The 24,970-nt window shown below is 38.7% G+C and overlaps 1 protein-coding gene across 1 annotated transcript in view; it reads right to left on the bottom strand.

Annotated features, from left to right (window-relative positions):
• Window positions 1-23,524, bottom strand: part of GNB5 (G protein subunit beta 5) — a 56,838-nt gene extending 33,314 nt beyond the window's left edge. The window contains exons 1-2 of the mRNA XM_044665161.1: window positions 23,399-23,524; window positions 16,524-16,635 (exon numbers count right to left, since the gene is read on the bottom strand). Of these exons, the coding sequence (XP_044521096.1) occupies window positions 16,524-16,635; window positions 23,399-23,524 (238 nt within the window). The remainder of the gene's footprint in view (window positions 1-16,523; window positions 16,636-23,398) is intronic.
• Between the last annotated feature and the right edge of the window lie 1,446 nt (window positions 23,525-24,970).

Here is a 24,970-nt window from a genome sequence, read left to right as displayed (position 1 = left end):
ACATAGTAACTGCAATATTGTGGAATGATCAAATGTGACAGACTTTGCCACTAACAGTAGCACAATGATCCAGGACAGTTCTGAGGGACTTATGACAAAGAATGCTATTCACATCTAGAAGAACTGTTGGAGTAGAAATACGGATGAACACATATCATTTGTTTATTTGGGTATATGTTTGGGGGTTTTGGTTTTATAAGATTATTCACTTACAAAAATGAATAATATGGAAATATGTTTTGCATGATAATAACTGTATAACCCAGTTTGAATTGTTTGTCAGTCCTGGGATAGGAAGAATGGAGGGAGACAATTTGAATCATGGAACTTTGGAAAACTTATGTGGAAATGTGTTATTAAAATGAAAAATAATTAAGAAAAACAATAGTTTGGCCCTTATCAATATTTCCCCCATGTAACATTATATCTTAAAAAGGACAGGCAGCTTAAAGAACATTTTACAGTTTAGAACCCACCTTCTACATGAAATTTCCCTGATCCTCCCCTTCTCTACCTAAATTACCTTGCATTTATCCTGTGTTTATTCTATACATACTTATATATGTACATATTATCTCTTTTGGCAGAAAGCAAACTCCTTGAAGGTAAGGATTGTTTTGTTTTTGTCTTTCTATTTCTTGTGCCTAATTCAGGTCTGGCACATAGTAGGTGTTTAATTAATGCTTACTAACTGATCAATTGATCTACATAAGGCCATATATCTTCCAATTTTTCTTCATATATATTCTCATTTTGAGTCTCGTAACAGCCCTGTGATCCTCATAGGACAGGAATGACTGGTCACTTTATAGAAGAAGACATTAAGGCTTGTCTGCGAGGTTCTGTGAACATCCCATGGTCACACATATGGTGCATGGGAGAGAGACGACTGAACCCAATAATTATTAAATTCAGTAAACAGATTCGAAGAACTTAAATTATAAAATATAAAATTATTATTATTGCTATTATTGCTGCTGCAAAGAACTAGGCGCTGTAAGGTACTCAAAGATAAATAAAACAGCACCTGTACTCAACCATCCCACAATCCAACAGCTAGTGGTATAGTGGATAGAGCCCTGGGAGGCAAGAAGACCTTCACTTAGATTCAGCCTCAGACAACTGACTAACTCTGGGACTCTGGGTAAGTCACTTGACCTCTATCTGCTTCAGATTCGTCAACTACAAAGTGAGAATAATGATAGCACCTTCCTCTCAGCCTTGTTGTGAGAGTACAATGAGATGATATTTGTAAAGTGCTTAGCACAGTTCCTTGCACATAGTAGACTATTAATGAAATAAAATAAAATTATATTGATAAATGTTTCCTTTCTTCCCAACAGGAAAGTAAGACTGAATTTGATCTAATCTTAGATTTCACTGATGTAGGAAAAATCCACCAATGGAGATTATAGCATTTGTTCCGTGACTCACAGTCTTAGAGAATTACCTGGGGACACTGTAAGTTTGTGACTTGCCCACAGTCACAAAGCCAGAATCTATCAGAAGCAGGGCTTGAACCCAGGTCTTCTTGACATTGAGGTCAACTCTTTATCCACTATGCTAAACTTCCTTTTTCCATTTGTATATGGCATACACAAATAATTATAATACAAATTAGAAAAGGGTTTTCTATTCAAAAGAAGTCAAAGTAGTAAGTCCTAAGAAATGGAGATGGGAGGCATCAGGGGAAGCTTCATGGTGGGGACAGTAGCAGAGCTGATTCTTGAAGGAGAGAAGGATGCCAGTGGATAAAAAGAAGGGATGGAGCAAGACAGCAGCTGGAAGAAGTCCAGGTAGACAAGAAGGTCAAGAACAGAATCGTAGGAGGTGGAAAAAAGACTAAAAGCCAAAAGAATATAACAGAAAGATTGGCCAGAAAGATAGGAATAAAATCCCTGTATTTATATAGAATGTTTCTGAATTACACCTAGCTCTCTTCCCTCAGTTGGAGGAGCTCTAGGATACAGAATAGAGCACTGGGAGACAGGAAGACCTGCCTGGCCTCAGTTGGCTTGATTTGCACCAGTTAAGAGCAAATTATACAATGTAATAAAAAATGAAGCTGTCTATGTCACATGAATTTATTTATATTTTATATTTTTATTTTGAGTATTTTCTCATAGTTACATGTTTCATGTTCTTTCCCTCTCCCCCAAACCTTCCCACCCACCCACCCCTGTAGCCAATGCACAATTCCACTGGGTTTTACATGTATTATTGATTAAGACCTAATTCCATATTTTTGGTAGTTGGACTAGAGCTATCATTTAGTGTCTACATCCCCAATAATATCCCCATCAGCCCATGTGTTGAAGCAGTTGTTTTTCTTCTATGTTTCTCCTCCCACAGTTCATCCTCTGAATGTGGCTAGTTTTCTTTCTCATAAGTCCCTCAGCCTTGCTCTGGATTCTTGCATTGCTGCTAGTAGAGAAGTCCGTTATGTTCAATTGTACCACTGTGTATCAGTCTCTGTGTCACATGAATTTAAAAGAACATCTCAACTGGAACATTTACTGACATAGAAGAAGTCAACATTCCAAACACAAGCTCTCAATAGGAACAAGGTTGACTTTGTGAGTAAGGCATCAGGTGGGGCATTTGATGAGTCTATAATGTTAGAAGTAGATAATTCAAGGAGCCAAGGTAGGTTTGGGTGAAAAAGTAAGAAGGTTTTGCATTGCTTCAGTCTGGCAAGATTTCCTTTTAGAAGAATTCAGTCTCATGGGAAACACAGAGATGGAAGAACAGGCTAGCTTTTTTCAGTTAGCCAGCTACAGTGTTTCCAGGGTAGCGTAACAACCTTAAAAATGTCTCCAGTTATCTGAAAGAAATTTCTATGTCTCATCCAAGGCAAATGTTTTCCTGGGCCAAGCTGGTATGTTGACTAAATCACTCCCGGACATGACCAATCCCTGTTCTGTTGCTCAGGAACTTATATAATTTGGAAAGAAGGGGAGATAGGAAGCCCAAGGACTTGAATTTGCCACTTACTACCTACGAGATCTTGGGCTGGCACATGACCTCACTCCTCTCAGCCTTAGTTTTCTCACCTGTAAAATGAGAGGGCAAAGCCAAGAGAGATTAAATGATTTCCCTTCTACTATATTTTAGCTCATCAGCCCTTAGCACAATGCCTGGCACATAATAAGTGCTTAATTAATGTTTATTGATAGATTGATATAATGAATGCAGTTAATTAGTGCTGAAGTAAGAATTAGACTTTTGGTTTCCTGAGTCCCAACTCAGGAATACTTTTCTCTGTTCTATTTGAACTGGACTTCAAAGGGCACAAATTAAAACAGGGAGGAAAAAACCCAATTGAGTGAGCTGTGATTGACTAGTCAGTGATTGACTGCTGTCAGTCAACAAAGTTTTATTTATTTTTTTAAAAACACTTGCCATATATCAGGAAATGCTCTAGGAGTTGGAGAAGCAAAGAAGGGGGCAGGGGACCCCTACCCTACAGGAGCTTACATTCAAATGGGGAAGACAACATGTAAATAACAAGATCCCCAAAAGAGGGATAAAGAGTGGCTAAAGCTAAAAAGAGAAGGTACTACTAGCAGCTGGGGTGGGGTGGGGGTGGGCCAGGCTACAAAGGTGGCATTTGAACTGAGCCTTGAATGAGTCCGGGGGAACTCAAAGGGGAAAAAGGAGAGTGCTTTTCTCTTCCTAGAGAACCTGAGAGCCAAGGATTTCTTGTTGTCAGGAGGAGGAAGTGGAGGTGCAGGAAGAGTTGTCAAAGCCCTGGAACGGTTTCATTCTCAGAAATCTTGTTGCTGTCACTGAAGTCCCAGGCACTGCTGTTCGGCAAAAGCATTCTCTCTCTAGGAGGATGACTATGTTTTTTGTTTTTAAACCACTGCCTTTCGTCTTAGAATCAATGGTGTGTATTGGTTCCCAGGCAGAAGAGTGGTAAGGGCTAAGCAATGGGGGTTAAGTGACTTGCCCAGGTTCACACAGCTAGGAAGTGTCTGAGGGAACCCAGGACCTCCTGTCTCTAAGCCTGGCTCTCAATCCACTGAGCCACCCAGCTGCCCCCAAGGAGGATTATGTTTTAATAATCTCTAATTATTTTTACCATCTCCCCAGGCTCCCTCCCCCAAAAGTGTGTGTGGATACACATAAATACCTACCTAGAGAGTGTCCCCAAAGTCTCATTGCTGTGGTAAGCTTTATTAACCTTTGGGACATCCTCTCTATAGTCTTATTTCTCTTTTTCCTATAAGACTTGTTATATTCTGTTATAAAAGGAAATCAGATTAATCTAGGAAGACTGTTTCTTTACAAATACATACTTGTTCTTACTCATGATCAAACTACTAGGAAAAAAACTTACTACTAAACCCCTCCCCCCCAGCCTCTCAATTCTTTCTCTCTAAGTGCCAGCATTTTTATTTATTTATTTTTTGGCATGGACATTTTCCCTAGGCTATGGTGCACTGAACTCAGAAACATTCAGACTGGGGTTGAGCCTCAGTTCTGCTACTTTACCTACTAAGTGCTCTTTGGCAGATCGCTTATTTTCTCAGTACCCTGTTTACTCTTTTTCTGGGCAATGACTTTTCCCAAACTGCAAATTGGTGTTGAGCAGAATAATAATTGCATAATATGTTCTAACAGAATTGACAGGAAGATTAAATGAAATAATGTATGTAAGTTGTTTGGAATATGCTTTTTTAAAAAACTTTTCCCTTCAGTCTTATAATCAATACTAAGTACTGGTTTCCAGGCAGAAGAGAGGTAAGGACTAGGCAATGGGGGTTAAGCAACTTGCTCTGGGTCACACATCAAGAAAAGTGTCTGAGACCAAATTTGAACCCAGGACCTCCCATCTTTTGTCTCTCTTATCATTAAGCCACGTACCTGTCCTTTGCTTTGTAATTGTTAAGTGCTACACAAGTGTGACCTATTAGCATCATAGATCTAGAGTTGAAAGAGGCCTCGAAGAGTGCCATATCCAATTCCATCACTTAATAATGGAGGAATGGAGGCCCAAGAAAGTGAAATAACTTGCCCAAGGTGCTAAAAGACTGTCTGTCCTTTGATCCAGCCATACCACTGCTGGGTTTACACTCCAAAGAGATCATAGGGAAAAAGACTTGCACAAAAATATTTATAGCTGTACTCTTTGTGGTGGCAAAAAATTGGAAAATGAGGGGATGCCCTTCAGTTGGGGAATGGCTGAACAAATTGTGGTATCTGTTGGTGATGGGATACTATTGTGCTCAAAGGAATAATGAACTGGAGGAATTCCATGTGAATTGGAATTACCTCCAGGAATTGATGCAGAGTGAAAGGAGCAGAACCAGGAGAACATTGTACACAGAGATGGATACACTGTGGTAAAATCGAATGTAATGCAATGGACTTCTCTACTAGCAGCAATGCAATGATCCAAGACATTTCTGAGAAAGAATGCTATCCACATTCAGAGGAAGAACTGTGGAAGTAGAAACACAGAAGAAAAACAACTGCCTGATCACATGAGTTGATGGGGATATGACTGGGGATGTAGACTCTAAACAATCTCCCTAGTGCAAATATCAATAATATGGAAATAGTCTTGATCAATGACACATGTAAAACCCAGTGGAACTGCGCATGGGCTACTGGAGGGGGTTGGGAGGAGGGGAGGGAAAGAACATGAATCTTGTAACCATGTAAAAGTATTCTAAGTTGATTAATTAAATAAAAATTTCCCACCCAAAAAAATAACTTGCCCAACGTCACACAGGTAGTATTAAAGGCAAGGTTTGAATCTCAGTCCTCTCCCTCCAGAGACAGTGTTTTTTCTGCTCTCTGAGATCTTCTCTAGGATGTTATAGACTACTCCTGCCAGTCTACAAGAATCATGATAACATTTTTGCACTTTATAACATACTCTGAAAGGGAATTTTCATATATTTAAGGGAACTTAGTTTGCTCAATGCCTGTGTTTTGCTGTGTGTGTGTGTGTGTGTGTGTGTGTGTGTGTGTGTGTGTGTGTGTGTGTGTGTTTTAAAGCTTTTCAAACAGATATGGTAACCATACCTGTTTTCTGATATGAAAATAATTTCTGGATTCTCATAGGTAAGATATGTGTGTATATGTGTGCTCATGAGTGCATGCATATGCGTGTTTCACACTTTAACAACCACCCATCAAGACATGCCATTTGTTCAATAAGTGGACCCTCCAAATTGTGTCCAAATAAGTGTCCAATAAGTGATCAAATCCCAAATCTTAGTTTATTCCTCTTCCCTCCCACCCTCAAGTACACATCCACATTCTAACATTGTTTAGATTCTAAAATACACAAAGCCTGACTCACCAACCAAAACAGAAATCCTCATGTAGTTAAAGTAAGCATATACGCAAGCCATTATTTATTTTTCCCAGAATATTTTCCTCTTCTCTTCCTACTGACACATTCATTCTGAATTCAAATTAACCATTTAATTTCTACCAACTCCCAAAGTTTTGTGCAAACACATTTAATTCCTTAGAAGTAAAGGGTCAAAAGGATCCAGAAGGGGAAAAACAATAAGATAAACATCAGAAACATGATATATGTGGGAACATGTTTTTATAAAATAAATGCTTTTTTTTTGGCAGTGGCCTAATGGATCACCTTTCTAGGAATCACCTTAAAAATAAAAAACTATGAACACTTAATGGCCAGAATCTTGAAGAAATGATTCCAAACAAAGATATGTTTAGTGTTTATTTAATCTCCCTATCTTGCCATTTCCTTTCTCCTTTCATCTCAGAATGGGGCAGCCTTTCTTCTAGCCAAGTGTCCTTGGCTTATGTCCTTGATCTTCACTTTTCCCTTTATCCTTCTTTTGGGAACTTTTTGCATCAATCATTCCCTTATCTTGGTCATTTCCAATCTCTTCCTTTTTGCTGGGTCTTTTCCTTATGATTATAACACCTATCAAATATCCTCTAGCCTAAAACAAAAAACTCTACCTTAAATTTATTTCTCTTCATGAAATCATCTTCTTTATTTTCTCTCCTTCACTGTTAAACTTGGCAATGGAGTTTCTGCCCTGACTCCTCTATTGAAACCATTCTCCACAAAGTCACCAGTGACTCCAAATGTTTAGCAATGTGTCTTTTCTTGGTACTCTTCCTCCTTGACCTAATTTTTTAAAATAACATTTAACTCTACTGGATTCTTTCTTCCTTTGGCTTCTAGAACACTGTCATGATTCCCCTGCCTACCATCTGAATGAAGCATGGTGAATATTTGGGTGAGAATCAATCCAGAAAGAAACAGAAATTATACTAATTGCCTTGGAATTATATACTATAGGTTAGATGTGTCAAATATAGCAAACCAAATTAAAAATGTAATTGTGAAGTATTTAACAAAATAAGTGACAATATAAAAGAACACCGATAATGTTAATATGTAGTTTTCTAGGTTAGGTGGCTGACAGGAATCCTTATGTATGATTTAGTACCTCCCCCACTTTTCTCTTTCAGTTTGATCCCACTTCTATAGGCCAGATGAACAGAAGAAGGAAATATAAGAGAGGCTTAGGATATACATCACAAGCCTGGTGTGGAGGTATAATATAGTAGAAGAATATTTCAACCTTTGGAGTAGGTGATGAAGGAGAGTAAATTATCTAGCCATCAACTGCTAAAAGCTGAATCACTGATAATTCTTTGGCTTGCCTTAATGATATTTTTATTCAAAAGGTGGAAGAAATAATCAGGGAAACAATCAGTCTGGACCTAATTGTGACAATATGGTGAAATCGATTGTTGAATCAACCAGTTAACAAGCATTTGTTAAATACCTATGTGCTAGGTGTGCTAAGTGCTGAAGGAGACGTGAGAGGCACATGGGGGGGTGGGGATAAGTAAATGCTGTCTTGTTGGATTTATTCCATCTCAACTGCCTGTAACACGGATTTTGAATTTCAATTCTGTCAGTACATATTAATGGGAACATTTTTGGAATGCTTCTTTAAACACACCTGGTTTGGTCCTTCTTAGCTGAGATTAGGTGATGGATCTTCTTGAATATTAACAATCATATATAATTTAGACATTTGCCTCCAAAGACTAATGGGAAGATGACTAACAGTACCAGGGAGATAATGTAACAACAGTATGACTGGATAAGACATGGGACGTTCTACCTAAGGATACTTCTTTGGGAATTGGAGGGAGTGCAGGATGGAAGATACAGGGAAGAAACCTGTTCTGAGTGATACATTATTGTTTCCCTCTTCCTTTGAAGATTCCCAATCTTCATGAATTTGTTTCCAAGCCTCCTCAAATGCTGAGTGTAACTAATGCCACAGCTGTTAAAATAGGCAGTCGGTTTTCCTACAGCTTCTGTAGAGGTGGTAGGGTTAGGTGGGGTGGTCAGGACATTCAAAGCCGAACCATCTTCCTGATACAGACCAGACTAGGTACACTTTCAGAATGTCATAAATGAGCCTGAAGTGGGCAGAGCATATAACTCTTAAAGCATACCTTGTTTCATTCACTCAACCTTTCAGCTAAAGGTCTTTTTGCTCCCACAATGTCCTAGGAAAGTGCCAACACTAGACTAGATGATCATTTTCCAGCCAACTAGGAAGGAAAGTTACATGGGAGATGAGAGTGAGGCTATGTTAGAACTCATACTAGAATAGTAGAATTCAGGACAGAGTCAGGAGCCCTGCAAGGCAATGGAGCCTGAAAAACTAATGGAACAATCTAACTTGGAGCTAGTACTCATCTTTAGGGAACTCTCTTGTAATTCTACTTGCTATATCATAATTGAAATGAACTGAGGCACAAATTTCTGAGTAAGTTCACCTTGTTGGTAAGGCTAGCAATGAATAATAAAAAGGGTCTTTAGCTCCTGAGTGAGTACAAAGACTTTGAATAAGGGAAGACAGATCATTTTTATAGGAAAAAGGAAGAGCATCTAAGAACTAGAAAGCAGAATCATAGATGGGGAAAACTATATAGCTGGCTGGAAGTTTGGAATGCAGGGCTGGCAACAACCTCTCCTATCTTGTCTCTCATTGGTGGTGTCCCAGCAACAACAGACCAGACTTTCTTGAAAGACATCCGTGTTGCAGAGAAAATAGACCAGACTCCCTGGCATTTCCCTGCATCCTTCATGGATAACAGATTTCCTTGAAACAAGAATAGAATAGTGATTAGCAGGAAAAGTGAACTTCTAAGCTTAATTAACTCAGGGAAGAAAGCTAAGCTTAACTCAGAGACAAAGAAACATGACTTAGGCAATAAACAAAATATTGGCAGTGTTATAAAATAGAATTGATTACAAAAATAGAGACAATATCAATTTGATTTTCTTAGGTGGTGGGATGTATATGTGCATGGGGAAAGAATAAGGGAGGTGCTATATAAATAGATCCCTGATTTGGCTCTCATACAACACTCATTCCTAATGAAAACACTAGAAAGCATAGGAATAAAAGGTGCTTTCCTTAAATAAGTAGTGTTTACTTAAAAACCATCAACAAGTATCATCTACAATGGGGATAAGTTAGAAGCCTTCCCAATAAGATCAGGAGTGAAGCAAGGATGCCTATTACCGCCATTACTATTTAATATTGTACTAGAAATACTAGCTTTAGCAATTAGAGAAGAAAAAAGAAAAAGAAGGGATTAAAATAGGCAATCGGAAAACTAAACTATCACTCTTCACAGATGATTGGATGGTATACCTAGAGAATCCTAGAAAACCAACTAAAAAGCTAGTTGAAATAGATAATAACCTTAGCAAAGTTGCGGGGTACAAAATAAACCCACACAAATCACCAGCATTTCTATATATTTCCAACAAAATTCAGCAGCAAGAGTTAGAAAGGGGAACTCCATTTAAAATCACTCTAGACAATATAAAATATTTGGGAATCTACTTGCCAAGACAAATGCAGGAATTATATGAACACAATTACAAAACACTTTTCACACAAATAAAACTAGATCCTGCTTTGGCTTTCAGAAGCAGGTTATTCAATCAGCCCCTCTAGGCCTAGGAGGTTCCCTCAACCATAGGACATAGACATTTTTAAAGATGGCCATTGTGCCATATTTTTATTGCAAAACATGACAAAATTACCAACTGAAGTACAAAAGTTGAAAGATTTCTCAAATTCTGGTCCAACCATTGTGGCATCTCAGAAAAATCACTTCATTTTTTCATATTTAAGCAAAAGGTATTAAGTAAGATGACCTTTGTGGTACCTTCAAACTCTGACATTTTAAGGTTCTAATTTAGAGGTCTGTCCTTTCCATTAGGATTTGGTTATCTTTATTTTTTATTCTTATTGTTTTAAAAACCCTTACCTTCCATCTTAGAATCAATATTATGCATTGGTTCTAAGGCAGAAGAGTGGTAAGGGCTAGGCAATGGCGGTTAAGTGACTTGCCCAGGATCACACAGCTAGGAAGTATCTGAGGTCAGATTTGAACCCAGGACCTCCCAACTCTAGGCCTGGTTCTCAATCCACTGAGCTACCCAGCTGCCTCCAGGATTTTATCTTTAACCAGGGTTGGAATTAATCTGTTATTTACTGATCATTTTATAATCATGATCCTCATGATTAAAAAAAACTTATGGTTTTAAATATATATGTATGTACATATATATATATATATACAAATATAAATATTGAGTCAGTCCATCAGGTGAAATGTTATAAAAATATTTAACACTGCCCTACTTTTCAATTCTATAAGGTCATTGATGAACTGACCTAAAATTAAACGTGCACTCAAGGTACATAATCCTTCTGAAAAGATGCATCTAATGACAATTTAAAATGTGGAGTTGATGAATTTTACATGTAAAGAGATTACACTGGGAATATTTCCTGGATAAACTAGATATTTTAAATGGAGAAATAGAACTCCTACTTCACATCTAGGTTTTACTACCTTTTCAGAGAGTATTTTTTAAAAGATTTCACATGAATAAATCCCCTAAAAGGGTATTTTTTTTCCTGGTTGTAATACAGTTATATAATGCTTCCAGAACAATCTTTTTATTCACAAATTTGGTTATGATGATTGCTTACATTTATATAATGCTTTAGGTTTGAAAAATACTCTGCTAAAAAAATCCTCAATAAGTTCTGTACTTCCAACCTTTATTAGTTTGATACCTACTTTTCTACCTTTTTGTTCCTTTCCTTTTTCTGCCAACAAAACTGGATATTTATCTGCTTCCTGAACATGCTTTCCATACTTTATGCCCTGAGCATGGAATATCTGCCCTTTCCCTTCTTTTAATGTTTTATCTTTATTTTTTTAATAACAGATTTCCACATAAGTTTTCCAAAGTGATATGATTCATGTTGTCTCCCTACCTTTTTCCCTCCCCTTTCCCAGAGTTGACAAGCAATTCAATATCCTTTCCCCTCTTTGCCCATTTAATTTTTACCCATTTAAAAAATGTAAGTCAAAAATTAACTCCTAGGGCAGCTAGGTAATTCAGTGGTAGAGACCGGGGCTGGACATGGGAGGTCCTAGGTTCAAATGTGACCTCAGACATTTATTTCCTAGCTGTGTGATGCTGGGTATTTAGTCACTTAACCCCAGTTGCCTACCCCTTCCTGCCTTCATGCCTTGGAACCGATACTTAATATCAATTCCAAGATGGCAGGGAAGGGTTAAAAAAGTGAACTCCAGAAAGTTTACTCTTTATTCCTCTACGCAGTAGCAACTTTACCCTCTGCTCTCACATAGCATTTCATTTTGTGTCTCTCTAATATATTTATCCTATTAAATTGTATAGCTATTTAGGGATACATTTTACATAGAAATCAGCTTCATGAATACCAGATTGGTGGTGGTGATGGTGGTTGGGGTGGATTTGGGTACAGAGTGGTTGGTCTAAAAAGATCTGGGCATTTAGATGGACTGCAAGTTCAATATGAGTCAAAAGTGTGATAAGGAACCTCTCATAAGATAAACATCAATAACATGATATATGTGAGAACATGGTTTTATAAAATAAACATCTGCTTTTTTTTTTTTTTTTGAGTAGCCTCCTAATGGATTACCCTTCTAGGAACTACCTTAAAAACAAAACAAACAAACCATGAGCACCAATGACCAGAATCTTGAATATGTGGTTCCAAACAAAAATATGCTTAGTGTTCACTTAACCTCCTTTTCCCTCCTTCTTTTATCTTAGGGTGGACTTCTAATCAAATGCCCTTCCTTGAGTCCCTGATCTTCTACTTTCCCTTTATATTTCCTAGGATGCTGAGAGGGTTAAGTGATTTTCCTGTTACCTAGAGGTGACAGAGGCTAGATTTGAACCCAGGTCTTCCTGACTCTTAACACAGCTCTCTTTCTACTATTTCATACTGCCTTTCAGTTTATACATATATTAGATGTGTATATACATATATATCTATCTAGTCCTGAGATTTCACTATTGACGTGAACTCCAATACAAAACTCATAGATCTACTAAGACATTAAGGGACTTGCTCATCTCACAGAGTTGATATGTCAGAGGGAAGGCTTGAACTCAGGATTTTCGTAATTCCAAAGCTTGGCATTCTTCCATTACATCTCACTGCCTCTCAGTTACGCTGACCATTTAAGGACAATCAATAGGGTAACACTGCTGGGGAATACTAGTGGAAGGCCTATAAATTAACAAGTAATTATGGTACCCTTAAGAACAGACCAATGTTTTGGTTAAAATTATATAAAGGGTTTTTTTTTTCTGCATCAAGGAGTTGTCAAATTCAGGTTCTCTCTCTCTCTCTCTCTCTCTCTCTCTCTCTCTCTCTCTCTCTCTCTCGCTCTCTCCCTCTCTCTCTCTTGCTCTCTCTCTCTCTCCCTCTCTCTCTCTCGCTCTCTCTCTCGCTCTCTCTTTCTCGCTCTCTCTCTCGCTCTCTCTCTCCCTCTCATATACGTATATATACACAAATATAAAATATTACTTGTCAAACTTTTGCTCATACATTTCATCAAATGTCTGATTTTCTGGGCCAGACCCAATTTTAGGAAGAGAAAGTGTAAAAAAAAACCCAACAAACTCATTTCATGTCTTAGAATTGATACTCAGTAGCAGCTATATGACTTGTGTGGCGTCACACAGATGGGAAGTGTCCCAGACCAAATTTGAACCCAGATACTTCTGACTCCACGCTTGGCTCTCTATCTATTGAGCCACTTAGCTGACCTTTAAAGTGTACTTTTAATACGGTTTTACTAAAAGAAATATTCTTTCTTAGAACAAGCAGCGTGATTTATAGTTTAGTACAATATAGCCGTAAGACCTTTGCATTCGTGCAATAGATTAGAGCTGGGGCCTAAACTGTAATTTCATAGGGAGCTTCCCAGTGAGGAAAATCTCCTACCAATGCAGGCTTCTCTGAAATTCATCAGTCACTCAGTCTGTTTGTCTAACTATAATTGGCCCAAATGATAGAGGTGGATCATTATTGCCATCTGCTTGGGTGTTAGTTACTGTGATAATTCCACTTGACTTCTCTCATTGCTGTCCTTACAACCCATCTTCCCAGAACAGTTGCTCTTCATTCAACAAACATATACTGTGTTCCTGCTGAGTATGAAGTACTGTGCTATGTTCTGTGGAAGATATGAAGAAGAATAAAACATGATCCTTTCCCTCAAAAAGTTTGCAACCTAAAAAAATACACACACACATACACACACACACACACATATATATAATGTATTTGTGATGTGTCGTAAGAGAGGAAATGCTACGTGGGAATTCAGAGGGAGGGATTAATTTGGCAAGGGGGATTAGTTCATGAAGGAGGTGGTATTTGAGATGGCCTTAGAAGGATGGTAAAAATTTTGACAGGGAAGATTCTAGGTATGAAGAATTAAATGAATATGTTTTCCTTCTTTTTTTTTTTTTACCTTCTGTTTTCGGATTAAAATTAAGTATCCATTCCAAAGCAGAAGAGGGGTAAGAGCTAGGCAATTGGGATTAAGTGACTTGTCCAAGGTCATAAAGCTAGGAAATGTCTGAGCCCAGATTTGAATCCACGACTTCTTTTCTCCAGGCCTGGCTCTCTATCCATTGAGCTACCTAGCTTGAACATAAGTTTTCTAAGAAAAGACTTGGTAGGAGCAGGATGATTTTTAAATAGCTGAAAAAGATTTGTTCTGTTTCCAAGAAAAGGGTAAAAAGGGCAGAGGAAAATTTGGTCTAATGGATGTAAGGAGAAACTTCTTAACAATTAGAGCTATCCAAAAACTGAGATAAACTTCTTTGGCAGGTAGTGAGTTCCCTTTTACTTTCAGATATAAACTATACAAAGATGGCTTCTGAGGTCCTTTCTAACTCAGATTGTTATTAAAATCTTGAAGATAAGAAAGTGTAGGATTTTGTTAGGGAAAGGTGAGTGGTCCTGTCTCAATGGAGTAGATCCAGACATTCCTAGGCTTACAACTCTAAATGTCATTAGATGCCATTTCCTTAACCTCCTGGTTTTAAAAATGAGGAAATAGGGGCAAGCTGGGTGGTTCTGTGGATTGGGAGCCTAAAGATAGGAGGTCCTGGGTTCAAATCTGATCTCAGACACTTCCTAGCTGTGTGACCCTGGGCAAGTCACTTAACTCCCATTGCCTAGCCCTTACCATTCTTCTGCCTTGGAACCAATACACACTATCGATTCTAAGACGGAATGTAAGGGTTAATATATATATATATAAAGATGAGGAAATTGAGGCTCAGACATTAAATAACATGTCCAAAGTCACACAGGTAGTGGTAAAGGGTAAGGCCAAAAAGGTAAACTAGAGCCAGACTCTTAAAGTCCTTGAATAAGGGCTGAATGCCTTTAGGAGATCAATTATTTGCAGAAAATGTTTTTCTGAAATCATCTTTGTGCAAGTCAGAAAGGTCAGATCTATAGAAGCTACTTTTGAAGTATATTATTCTTCATCTTGAAAAGTCTGTAGAAAAGAACCCCTTTCTAAAGTTTGCCTAAATTAAAAACTTGCCAAAAAAGAAAGAGGTCATCAAATTGCCTCAGTCATTATGGCCAATCTTGAATTCTGGTAGTGGTGACTAGTCTTGGTATTTGGCTTAAAGTACTCTGCTCCCCTGCTTTATGATCTAACAAAACTACAACTTTTTTATTCCAAAGCACCTAATTTAATCCTGAATCAGCGAATTTTAACTTTTAGAAATTGGTACATTTTTTTACAACCTTGCCCCAAAAGAACAAAACAATTGCAAAAGTGAGTTTCACCATAGTCTATTTTCTTTTTGAAATCAAAAGCAAAGGAAAAAACTGAAAGGTAAAGAGAAAAAAGGTATCAAATCCACAACTACTGCAATGATATGCAGGATCATTGGGCAAAGATATCTGTAGGATTGTTATTTCTCCCCCAAGGAAAAGAATAATCATTGTAATTTTCATCTTTGAAGTTTAGGAATGAGCAATAGTCATTGGTTTTACTAAGTTATCTATTTCTTGGAGGTGGAATCACCCACTGAGGAAGACCAAAGTGCTTGTCATTTGACCCATTGTCAGAACTGATATGGAGGGGGGAGGAGGCTCCAAAAGAATTTAGGAGTTTAGGGCTCCCAGCTCTCTGCCCAAAACACACTAACATACCAGCTTTGCATAGTCGGTCGTTATATGGCTAGATCAGGAACAAAGGACCATGACCACACAGGCATTTGGGCGGTAGGGTCCTATTTGTGGTTACTGGGCCCCAACTGGAACTTTCTCCCTTCCCTCATCCCTAACTAGCTACTGACATTTTTGTATGCCACACAGCTATTTATGAGGCCCCTGGTATATAAAATTTTCCACATAAATCTCTGTGGGAGGGTTATTTTAACCTCAGCAGTCACAGGCCAAATATGACTTTCATAAACATTTTGTAGGTCACAGAAAAGAATGTAAATCACAGAGGCAATCTCAGCCGGGCATTCATTCCTGCCTCCCGCTAACCCCAAGGGTGTATGAAGGATGTCTCTCTCTCTCTGCAGGTCTCCTATTGGGGCAAACCTCGGAAATAGGAATGGTACCCTAGGGAACACCTGCGGGGGGCGAGGGTGGGGTGGGAAGCTGTTTTCCAAGCATCAACAGGCGAGGCTGCTTCTGCAAGAGGCTGCAAAAGAGCCCGGCTTCCTTGGAGCCAGAACAATCTCGGGGGGGAGGGGGGGCAGTTTCCGCCCCCCAAAACCCGCAAAGGGCAAAACGTTCCAAGTGCTCGCTTGCTCGTTGCCTTCTCTCCGCCCCCAGATTGTGTTCTCCCGCGACCGAAGGGCACGAGCCTTCCTTGTTTACCCAGCTGAGTTCTCCACCCACAGGAAAAAAAAAAAAAAAAAAAAAAAAGACAACACTCTTGTCTCCGAGCAGGCAAGAGAGTCTGTGTAATTCAGTAGCAGCAGGAGCTGCAGCCATCATCTCCTTTCGGTGCTTCCATCCCATACCCTTATCCCCAGACTTTACCCCTACCCCGACCCCGTCTCCATCCCCAGCCCCTGGCTCCTGTCGCGCGCTCGACCTTGCCGGGCCCAGGCTCCGCGCACTCACGCTCCACATCATGCAGCTTGGCCCGCTCCTCCTCCAATCTGCTCTTCAGGCTCTCGGCCTCGCTCTTCAGAGATGCCAGGGTCTCGCTCTCGTGCAGCCCCTCGGCTGCCATCTTCCCGGGTCGCGGGGCCAGCGAGGGTACAGAAAGTGGAGAAGAAAAGAGAAGAGAAGAGGTGAGGGGAGAGGAAGGACTGGAATGGGAAGAGAAGAAAGAGGAAGAAGAAGAGAAACAGGGGCTGGCGGCGGCTGATGCTGATGCTGCTCCAGCGGCTATTGCAGCTCCAGCTGCTGTCTCCCTGAGCGACTGGCCTCTACTTCCTCCCTCCCTTCCTCCTCCCTTTCCCGTCACCGTGACGCTGCCGGTAGATGGGGAGTCGCTCTTCTTTCCCACTGCTCAGGAGCCTGGGGACAGGGCCTCTCCAGCCTAGGGTTGTTGAACGAAGTAGAGGAGACTAGGCGCGGTACCCAAGGTGCTGGAGACCTCCGACAGAGGCCCTGCCTCCCAGCCACGCCCAAGGTGTGATGCTCTGAGAAGGACCAATTTGGGCTGCAGCAGATCCTTGATCTTGCTCAGCTTAGGGGGTGGTTGGCTGGACAAGGAGCTGTTGTGGACATATTTGATGAGAAGTGATTCATCAGTGTTATGATACTACTAGCTGGACTTCATTTACTTCCAGGGAATATTATGGAATATTCAGGGTTGTCCTGGCTTTGAGTTAAGAAATAAAATTCACTTGAGGCCATTGATATTAGGGACTCCACACTTGCCAGTCACCCCACCTACACACATACACACCTGATTGAATAGATGGGAGAAGGACTTGAGAGTAATCAATTCGCACTAAAGAAAAGACCTGAGGTCTTTTTAAGTATCATCACTCAGCAGCTCAAGTAATAGCATTTGTTAAGCACTCACTGTGTACCCAAGACATTGTGTTAGGGGTACAAAGGAAAAGCGGGAATGGTCATTGCCCTCAAGAAATTTACATATAAACCCTTAACTCTTTTCCAAGGTAACCAAAGAAGGGGTTAAATCATTCAACTTCTACACTGTGCTTTTCCAGCTGATACCTATGTTTGTAGTAATTGGATTTCACACTGTAAGAAAATGTTGATGGAAGACTCTGGGGTGTGATTTCCTCCAATCCTCTGGAAGTCTCACGTAGTCTTTAGAGGGAAATGGTAGAGATGAGATAGAATAGAATAGAGAGGAGTGAAGAAATAGGCAATGTTGCAAACTCCAATTAGGCATTTTAACTTAGATGGAATAGTGGAAAGAGCTCAAGATCTAAGATTCTTGGTTGTAGACATTGATTTAACCAGATGCAATAATCATGCTTTTCAGAAATTGAACAAGAAGCTTCTGAAGATGGTGAGTTTCCTGTCACTAGAGTTCTTCAGGTAGATTCTGGCAGGATATCTCCTAAATGTGATTGATATTTCCTTGTCTGAGTCATGAAGCTAATTTTGCTACAACTGGAGCTGTTTGTTATGTCACAAATCCTTTTAGAGCATTGTATCCCCCACTCCCCAATCCATTTTGTCCCCTTCCACAGAAAAGATGTAGCCTGTGGGGTACAGTATTAAGCATGAAAAATCAGCCTTCGTTCACTAAAAAAACTCCCTTTTAGAGTCTCTAGAGTTTATTAAATGTTGGGGGGGGGCAGAGAAGAATGATCCAATTCATGTTTTAGAAAGACTAATTTGACAATTAAGTGGAGAATAGATTAGAGCAGAGAAAGAAATGTGGCAAGGAGACCAGCCAACCCACTCTTACACTAGTCCAATCACAAGGTGATGAGGTCCTGTGCCAGAGTGGTTGCACATTGTATCTCATTATCCCCGATCTTCTCAGAGACAGAGTCTGTTGGTTGGTTTCTCTGCCATACATCTCCCTCCATTCTAATTTATTCTCCAGTCAGTTATCAAATTGGTCTTTCTAAGAATGAGCCTGACCATTCATCTTTCTCCATATAATAGACTCTATAGGCTCCCTAACAGGGATCTTCCAGGATCAAATATAAAATCTTTTGTTTGACTTTCAGAGCCTTCCATAACCTAGCCCCTGTCTACCTTTCAGTTACCAACCTCCATATCCTTCTGAAGCAGTGACACTGTCCTTCTGGCTCTTCCTTGAACAGGACACTCCATTATCTGTCTCTGGGCATGTTCATTGACTGTGCCCCATGGAATTCTTTCTTTTCTCATCTTTACTCAATCTCAACTCAACTCTACTCAAATCTCAACTCAACTCAAATCTCAGGTTCTTCAAGAAGTCCTTTACAATTTTTCCATAATCTTGATTCCTCTTGGCATACCTTCTCTCTGAAAAGGTGTCTCTCTGAAAAACCAGTGTCTATAGTATCTGATAAGCACATGTATACTAAACCAATTGTAGTTCAAAGTATTAATCTGCCTAATATTTTCACATTCCAAAAGAGGACTACTGGGACAGGATCAATGTTCAGCCTGAAAGAATCACTCAATAATGGCAATATTTTAGAATTTAGAGGACCTGGTTGGGGCCTTTTTTTTTCTAAATGGGGAGGCCCATCTGGTCTTGCAGACTCACATAGGTGGTAATTTAGAGTATGCCATTCTACTTGGAGGCTATCTCTTAGGAATCAGAGTGACTTTTCCAGAATTGTTAGAGGAAAAAGAAGACAAGACAATAGTCTCTGTGATCCTGTGAGAAAACATTTAAAAGGCTGCTAAAGATTCTTCAGTATTTTAGGATGAAGCACATTTTAGGAGGCAGAATATTATAGAGAAGACATAGGCTCTTACAAGCAAACTGAGGGACTAAGCAGTTGTCAAAGGTTTCTAATATAGGAAATATTTGATGAGGCTTTAAGTATAGTTATAAAATATATATATTCTTAAAAGATCATTTTCAAGGACATAATTTTTTAAAAACCCTTATCTTCTGCCTTGGTTGGTCCCAAGGCAGAAGAGTGGTAAGGGCTAGACAGTGGGGGGGGTTAAGTGACTTGCCCAGGACCACACAGCTAGGAAGTGTCTGAGGTCAAATTTGAACCTACGACCTCCTATCTCTAGTCCTGGCTCTTAATCCACTGAGCTACCCAGCTGCCCCCACAAACATACTTTTTATGTTACATTTAATTACTTTGCATTAAATCATTTTTGATTTAAATTAATTTTTAGAGGGACTTTTTTTCAAAGCCCTATTATGGAAGCTCTGGGGAAGAAGGGCTAAGGTCTAACCAGGTTTTCTAGGCATTTTCTAAAGATTTTTAGGACATTATTTATATGAGATAGAGTTGAAGGTATCTTTATTGGAGTGGAAAAGGTTATGAGAAAATATATGACTGCAAATCTCAGCTTTCCTATTTTTTGAATAGGTTGTTGATGGATGATCATGGGGCTTCATTTCAAACAATCTATTATTTCTGGCCACTCAGGCCTTCTTACCTTTCTCGTGCCAAAGGGCCCCTATTTCACTTATAGCCTTTAGAGGAAGTGAAAACTTGGTGTGACTGGTTGGAGCTGAACTTCAGGGTTGCCTTCCAGGAACCACAGCTATTGATGAGGCATCACTGTGGCTTGGTTAAATATCAGTTCATAAAAGGAAATCTCCTTTTGAGATTGTAGCTATATAGCCTCCTATTATTTGAGGGAAAAGGGGAAACAAGGTGAAATGCATCAGTATATATTTGTAAAATCTATATAGACACGGGCCCCAGAAAGTATATGGCCAGCAAGAACATCTCCTATCTGTCCTTAAGGACTGTGAAGGACTAAGACTGATCTCTGTGTCATCTGTTTAAAAGCAGAGCATTCCAGGTTCCTATGTTCCTTGTATACACAGGGGAAGGCATTTAATAAACCCAATTAGCAAATAGAAAGAAGGGCAGTTAGCCTGCCAAAAAGTAGGGTTGTTTTAAGAGCTGAATGTCCCTGTTTTCACAGTAGATAGAAGTAGGACATAGCCAGTAGAGCAGAACTTTGAACAAAATGTGCTTCAAATAGAATTCCATTTTCACAATACTTAAAGAAACTTCAGAATTTCTGGGTTGTAACCAGAACTCCTTAATATGGATGCTTATTGCTTTTTAAAAAATTTGCTCCCTTAAATTATATGTCAAGCATATGCTATATTTGCTCCCAGTTATAGATAATAAATATGCCAGCTGAGACATGCTTTATAATATACAACAAATCTAAAATAATATATGAGATCTTATTAAATTAAATAAAAACATCAGTTAGTAAATAGGCTTAATAAATATAAGAACAGTGGTCCTCTGATTTCAAGTCTAGTTCTTTCTTCAATTATGCTGTATTATTATTACATTACGTTGGCACTTGAGAAGATTAACTATTTGTTCTAGAGAATGTTGAGGTTGGAACGAAGTCTAATCTCTGCAAATTGCAAACTTGATCTTAGAGAAGTATAGGAATTTGCTGAAAGTTATACAGCCAGATAGCAATAGAACTAGAATTCAGACCCTGATCTTCTTCCTCCAGATTCAGGTCATTTCTACTATGCCAGTCTCATTATCCTGTTGTTAAAACTGCATTTGAATGCAGTATAAAATATTCTTAAAAGTTGTGATACTTTTCAACATTGCACAGTGATTCTGTGGGATTTGCTAAAATAATTCCTTGAAAGTCAGCATGGCATAGTGAGAAAAGCATGAGAGTTGGCATAAAGATACTTGGGTTTGAATGGAAGCTCTGACAGTTAACTGTGTAATGGATTATGGGAGGCCAATAAGAGAAACAGAGTCTCAAATAGATATTTTTATCTGAACCCCTCTCGATGGCTTTTCCTTATTGAAAACATATTAAATTAGTTTTGAAGATAGCCTCATGTATTATAAAATGCCTCCGAGTAAACCAGAAGTTAAGAGGTTAACAGTTTCTCTTTAAGACAGAAATGCAGAAAATTAAGCTCTAAACTGTTCTCAGACAATCAAGGTCAAAACTGGACAAAAGTTAGACAAGACTCATCCAGCAGGTGCTTTCCTCCCCATAAGGTAGAAGACTCAGCCTTGGGACTTTTTCCTCATCCAGCATTATCTTCATGAGAAAATTCTTTGTAAAACTATAACTTTATTGTGCTTTGATTTGACATAATCTGTATTTCTGTGCAACTGCAAAGTTCTGGGGGTCCTTTTGTGTGAAATGAGACTTGAAATATATATAATAAACTCCTTGCTGCGGGAGACAGAGCTGGAAGCATGAGATGAAAGATCTTCTGTGTCTGTTACTTTCTTATCAACTAAGCCATCCTTATAAGATTATCTGGAGATGTTGGATAGCTTTCAACAATGGATCACTTAACTTTCTCAGTCTCAGTTTTCTTAACCAAGAAATGAAGAAACTAATATGCTGCCTATTTTATAAGATTATTATAGTATATGTTATATGAACCACTATCACTATTCATTCATTTATTAATCATGTCTTAACCCTCATCACTAGATGGAGGTAGTAAATATGAGCCAGAACTGGATGGAGAAAAATGATGAACTGTCTTCTCTATTTTTTTTAATCTTTATTTTTTTGCATCAGATCTGTGATTCATTGATATCAGCAGTTCCTTCCATCAGTGCAGGTCAATGCCTGCTCTGCAGCTTGAAGTCAGATCACAGGTTTTTAAATGGGGCCTGGGCAATAGATTCATGAATACTGATGGGGGAAAATTGCATCTTTATTTTCACTAACCTCTAACTGAAATTTAGCATGAAATTTAGAATATTGGCAACAAACATTATTCTAAGAAGAGGTTTTTAGGTTTTGTCAGACTTACCAAAGGGGTCTATGACATAAAAAAAGTTAAGAACCCCTTTTTTATAATGTTGTCATGGACATTTATATGATTTGCCCAGGGTTAACCAGCTATTTTCTCTTGTCAGTGGAATTTCTTCATCCTGAGTCTTTCTGACTTCTTTCATCTGTTCTCTAGCTACTTTAACAAGTTTCTTTGAATCATCTTTCATAAATAAAACCATATAACTCAGAAAATCATTACTCCTGACTTTTCCCTCTCCCCAAAGTTTCAAAAAAAATCTTTGGGTTGTTTATTGCTCTGAAAGAGTTTCACAGTGGGGCATAGGAAGGAGAGTTTTTCTCCTTTTCTGGATTCCTATAGGTGTGTGTAATAATTCCTGTTCTTGGGCACATAATATTGAGAGAGATGAAGGCACTTTCTTAAGATTCCTAGAAAAGGGTCATTAAGGTCCTTAAAGGCTTTGCTTTCATTCAGCACTCAGCTTACTGTCATTCTAGGATACATCAATCTTTACTCTTCAAATGAGGACAAATGTTCTCTTGAAGAACGAGGGGTTATCCTAGGATCTTTATGGAGTGGTTCTTCAAAAATCACCAGAACAGGGCTCTGTTTATTGGACATTTCCCCCACTCAGTTTTGTTGCATATTCCATAGAGAGGCAACTGAGAGAGGAAGAAAGTGTTAATAATAACAATAAATAGCTAGCATTCATATAGCTCTTTGCAAAGTTCTTTGTGAATATGATTTCATTTTATCTTCACACTAACCCCAGGAGGGAGGTATTATTATTATCACCCCAATTTCCCAGATGAGGAAACTGAAGTAGATAAAGTGACTTGCCCAGCAAGTAAGTGTCCGAGGCAGAATTTGAACTCTGGTCTTCCTTAAGCAGTTATCTAGCCTGTGTCCCTCTTGGTTACCTCTAAGTGATGTATTTTTATCTATAAATCCCAGCCATTTGACACTTAAGTGCTTAATAAATGCTTTTTGAATGGAATTAAATGAAATAACCATATATCAGTGAGAATACTTGTGTTGTTTAAAAATGCCATGTGTAATTGAAATCCACACTTTTATATGAAAAGTCCAGGCTACTTAATAAAAATTGGTACCTTACCAATGCTGCGCATACTGAACAGTAGCTGAGTTGTTGAGATCGGATGAAAACAGGTCTTAAAGCCCTTTGCTTGAAACATTTGTCACAGGAACCAAATACGTTAACCAAAAAGGTCTGATCGCACATCTTTTATGCTGGATGGTACTGAAAAAGAAAAAAGTAGGAATTCTAAAATATGTTTTTGGTTTTCATAATGGCAAATGGATCTAATTAGATAATGTAAATAAAACACCTGCAAACATTAAAGCAACACACACACACACACACACACACACCTACACGCAAGCACACGTGGATGTATTTGTACTAGATGTATTTCTGTCCGGCTCTGAAATTAATGGTTTTATTGATGTAAGAAACTTCCAGTGAATAAAGGATTTATGTTAATATATGCCAGCAGCTGTTCTGCCACTTATAGTTGTTTGGGGGCAAAGAGAGGTTAAGTGACTTGCCCACGGTCATAAAACAAATATGTATTAGAAGTGAGATTTGAACTCAGTGCCTTTCAGAATTCAAGTCCGCATCTCTATTCACTATACTTTCTCTCATATCAATATGTTATCAGCATTACCAGTTAATAATCATTTATTAAGTACCTACCATGTATGAGGCAAGTGCTAGGTTTGGCGTGTCTGAGGGGAAGAATTCCTTTTCTTAAGGGACTCACTTTTCATTGGGGAGGCATGATGGACATATATTGATATATTCAAAAGAGAGATGGGAAAGGGACATTAGCAGCTGGGAGTATTAGGAAAGACTTCATTAGCAGGCAGCTCTTGAGCTGAGTCATAAAGAGACTTCTATGAGACCAAGGATAGAAAAGTAGATTTCAGGCATGGAGAACAGACAATGCAAAGACATGGAGATGGGAGATGGCAAGCCATGTATGAGAAACAATAAGACCAGTTGGGTTGAAGTATAGTGTGTGTGTAAATGGGAACAATCTTTTGTTTTATCTTATTTTTTATTTTAATAACAAATTTCCATATAAGTTTTCCGAAGTTGTATGATTCATATCTTTTCCCTCCGTTCTTCCTTTCTCCCTCCCAGAGCTGACAAGCAGTTCAATCTGCATTATACATGTATTATCATGCAAAACACATTTTGATATTATTCATTTTTGTAAGTGAATAATCTTTTAAAACCAAAACCCCCAAACATATGCCCAAATAAACAAGTGATAAATGACATGTTTTCATCTGCATTTCTGCTCCAATAGTTCTTTCTTTAGATGTGGATTGCATTCTTTCTCATAAGTCTCTCAGAATTGTCCTAGATCATTGTATTACTGTTAGTAGCAAAGTCTATCACATTTGAGCATTCCACAATATTGCAGTTACTGTGTATAATGTTTTCTGGGTTCTGCTTATTTCACTCTGCATCAGTTCACATAGGTCTTTCCAGCTCTTTCTGAAATCATCCTGTTCATCGTTCCATATAGCATAATAGTATTCTATCACCATCAAATATCACCATATGTTCAGCCATTCCCCAACTGAGGGACATCCCTTTAGTTTCTAATTCTTTGCCACTACAAAAAGAATAGCTATAAATATTTTTGTACAAATAGGT

This window comes from Gracilinanus agilis, chromosome 2, assembly GCF_016433145.1.
Source record: "Gracilinanus agilis isolate LMUSP501 chromosome 2, AgileGrace, whole genome shotgun sequence".
Classification (NCBI taxonomy): Eukaryota; Metazoa; Chordata; class Mammalia; order Didelphimorphia; family Didelphidae; genus Gracilinanus; species Gracilinanus agilis.
The sequence above is the reverse complement of the archived record's forward strand: the minus strand, read 5'-3'. Positions and strand labels throughout refer to the sequence as shown.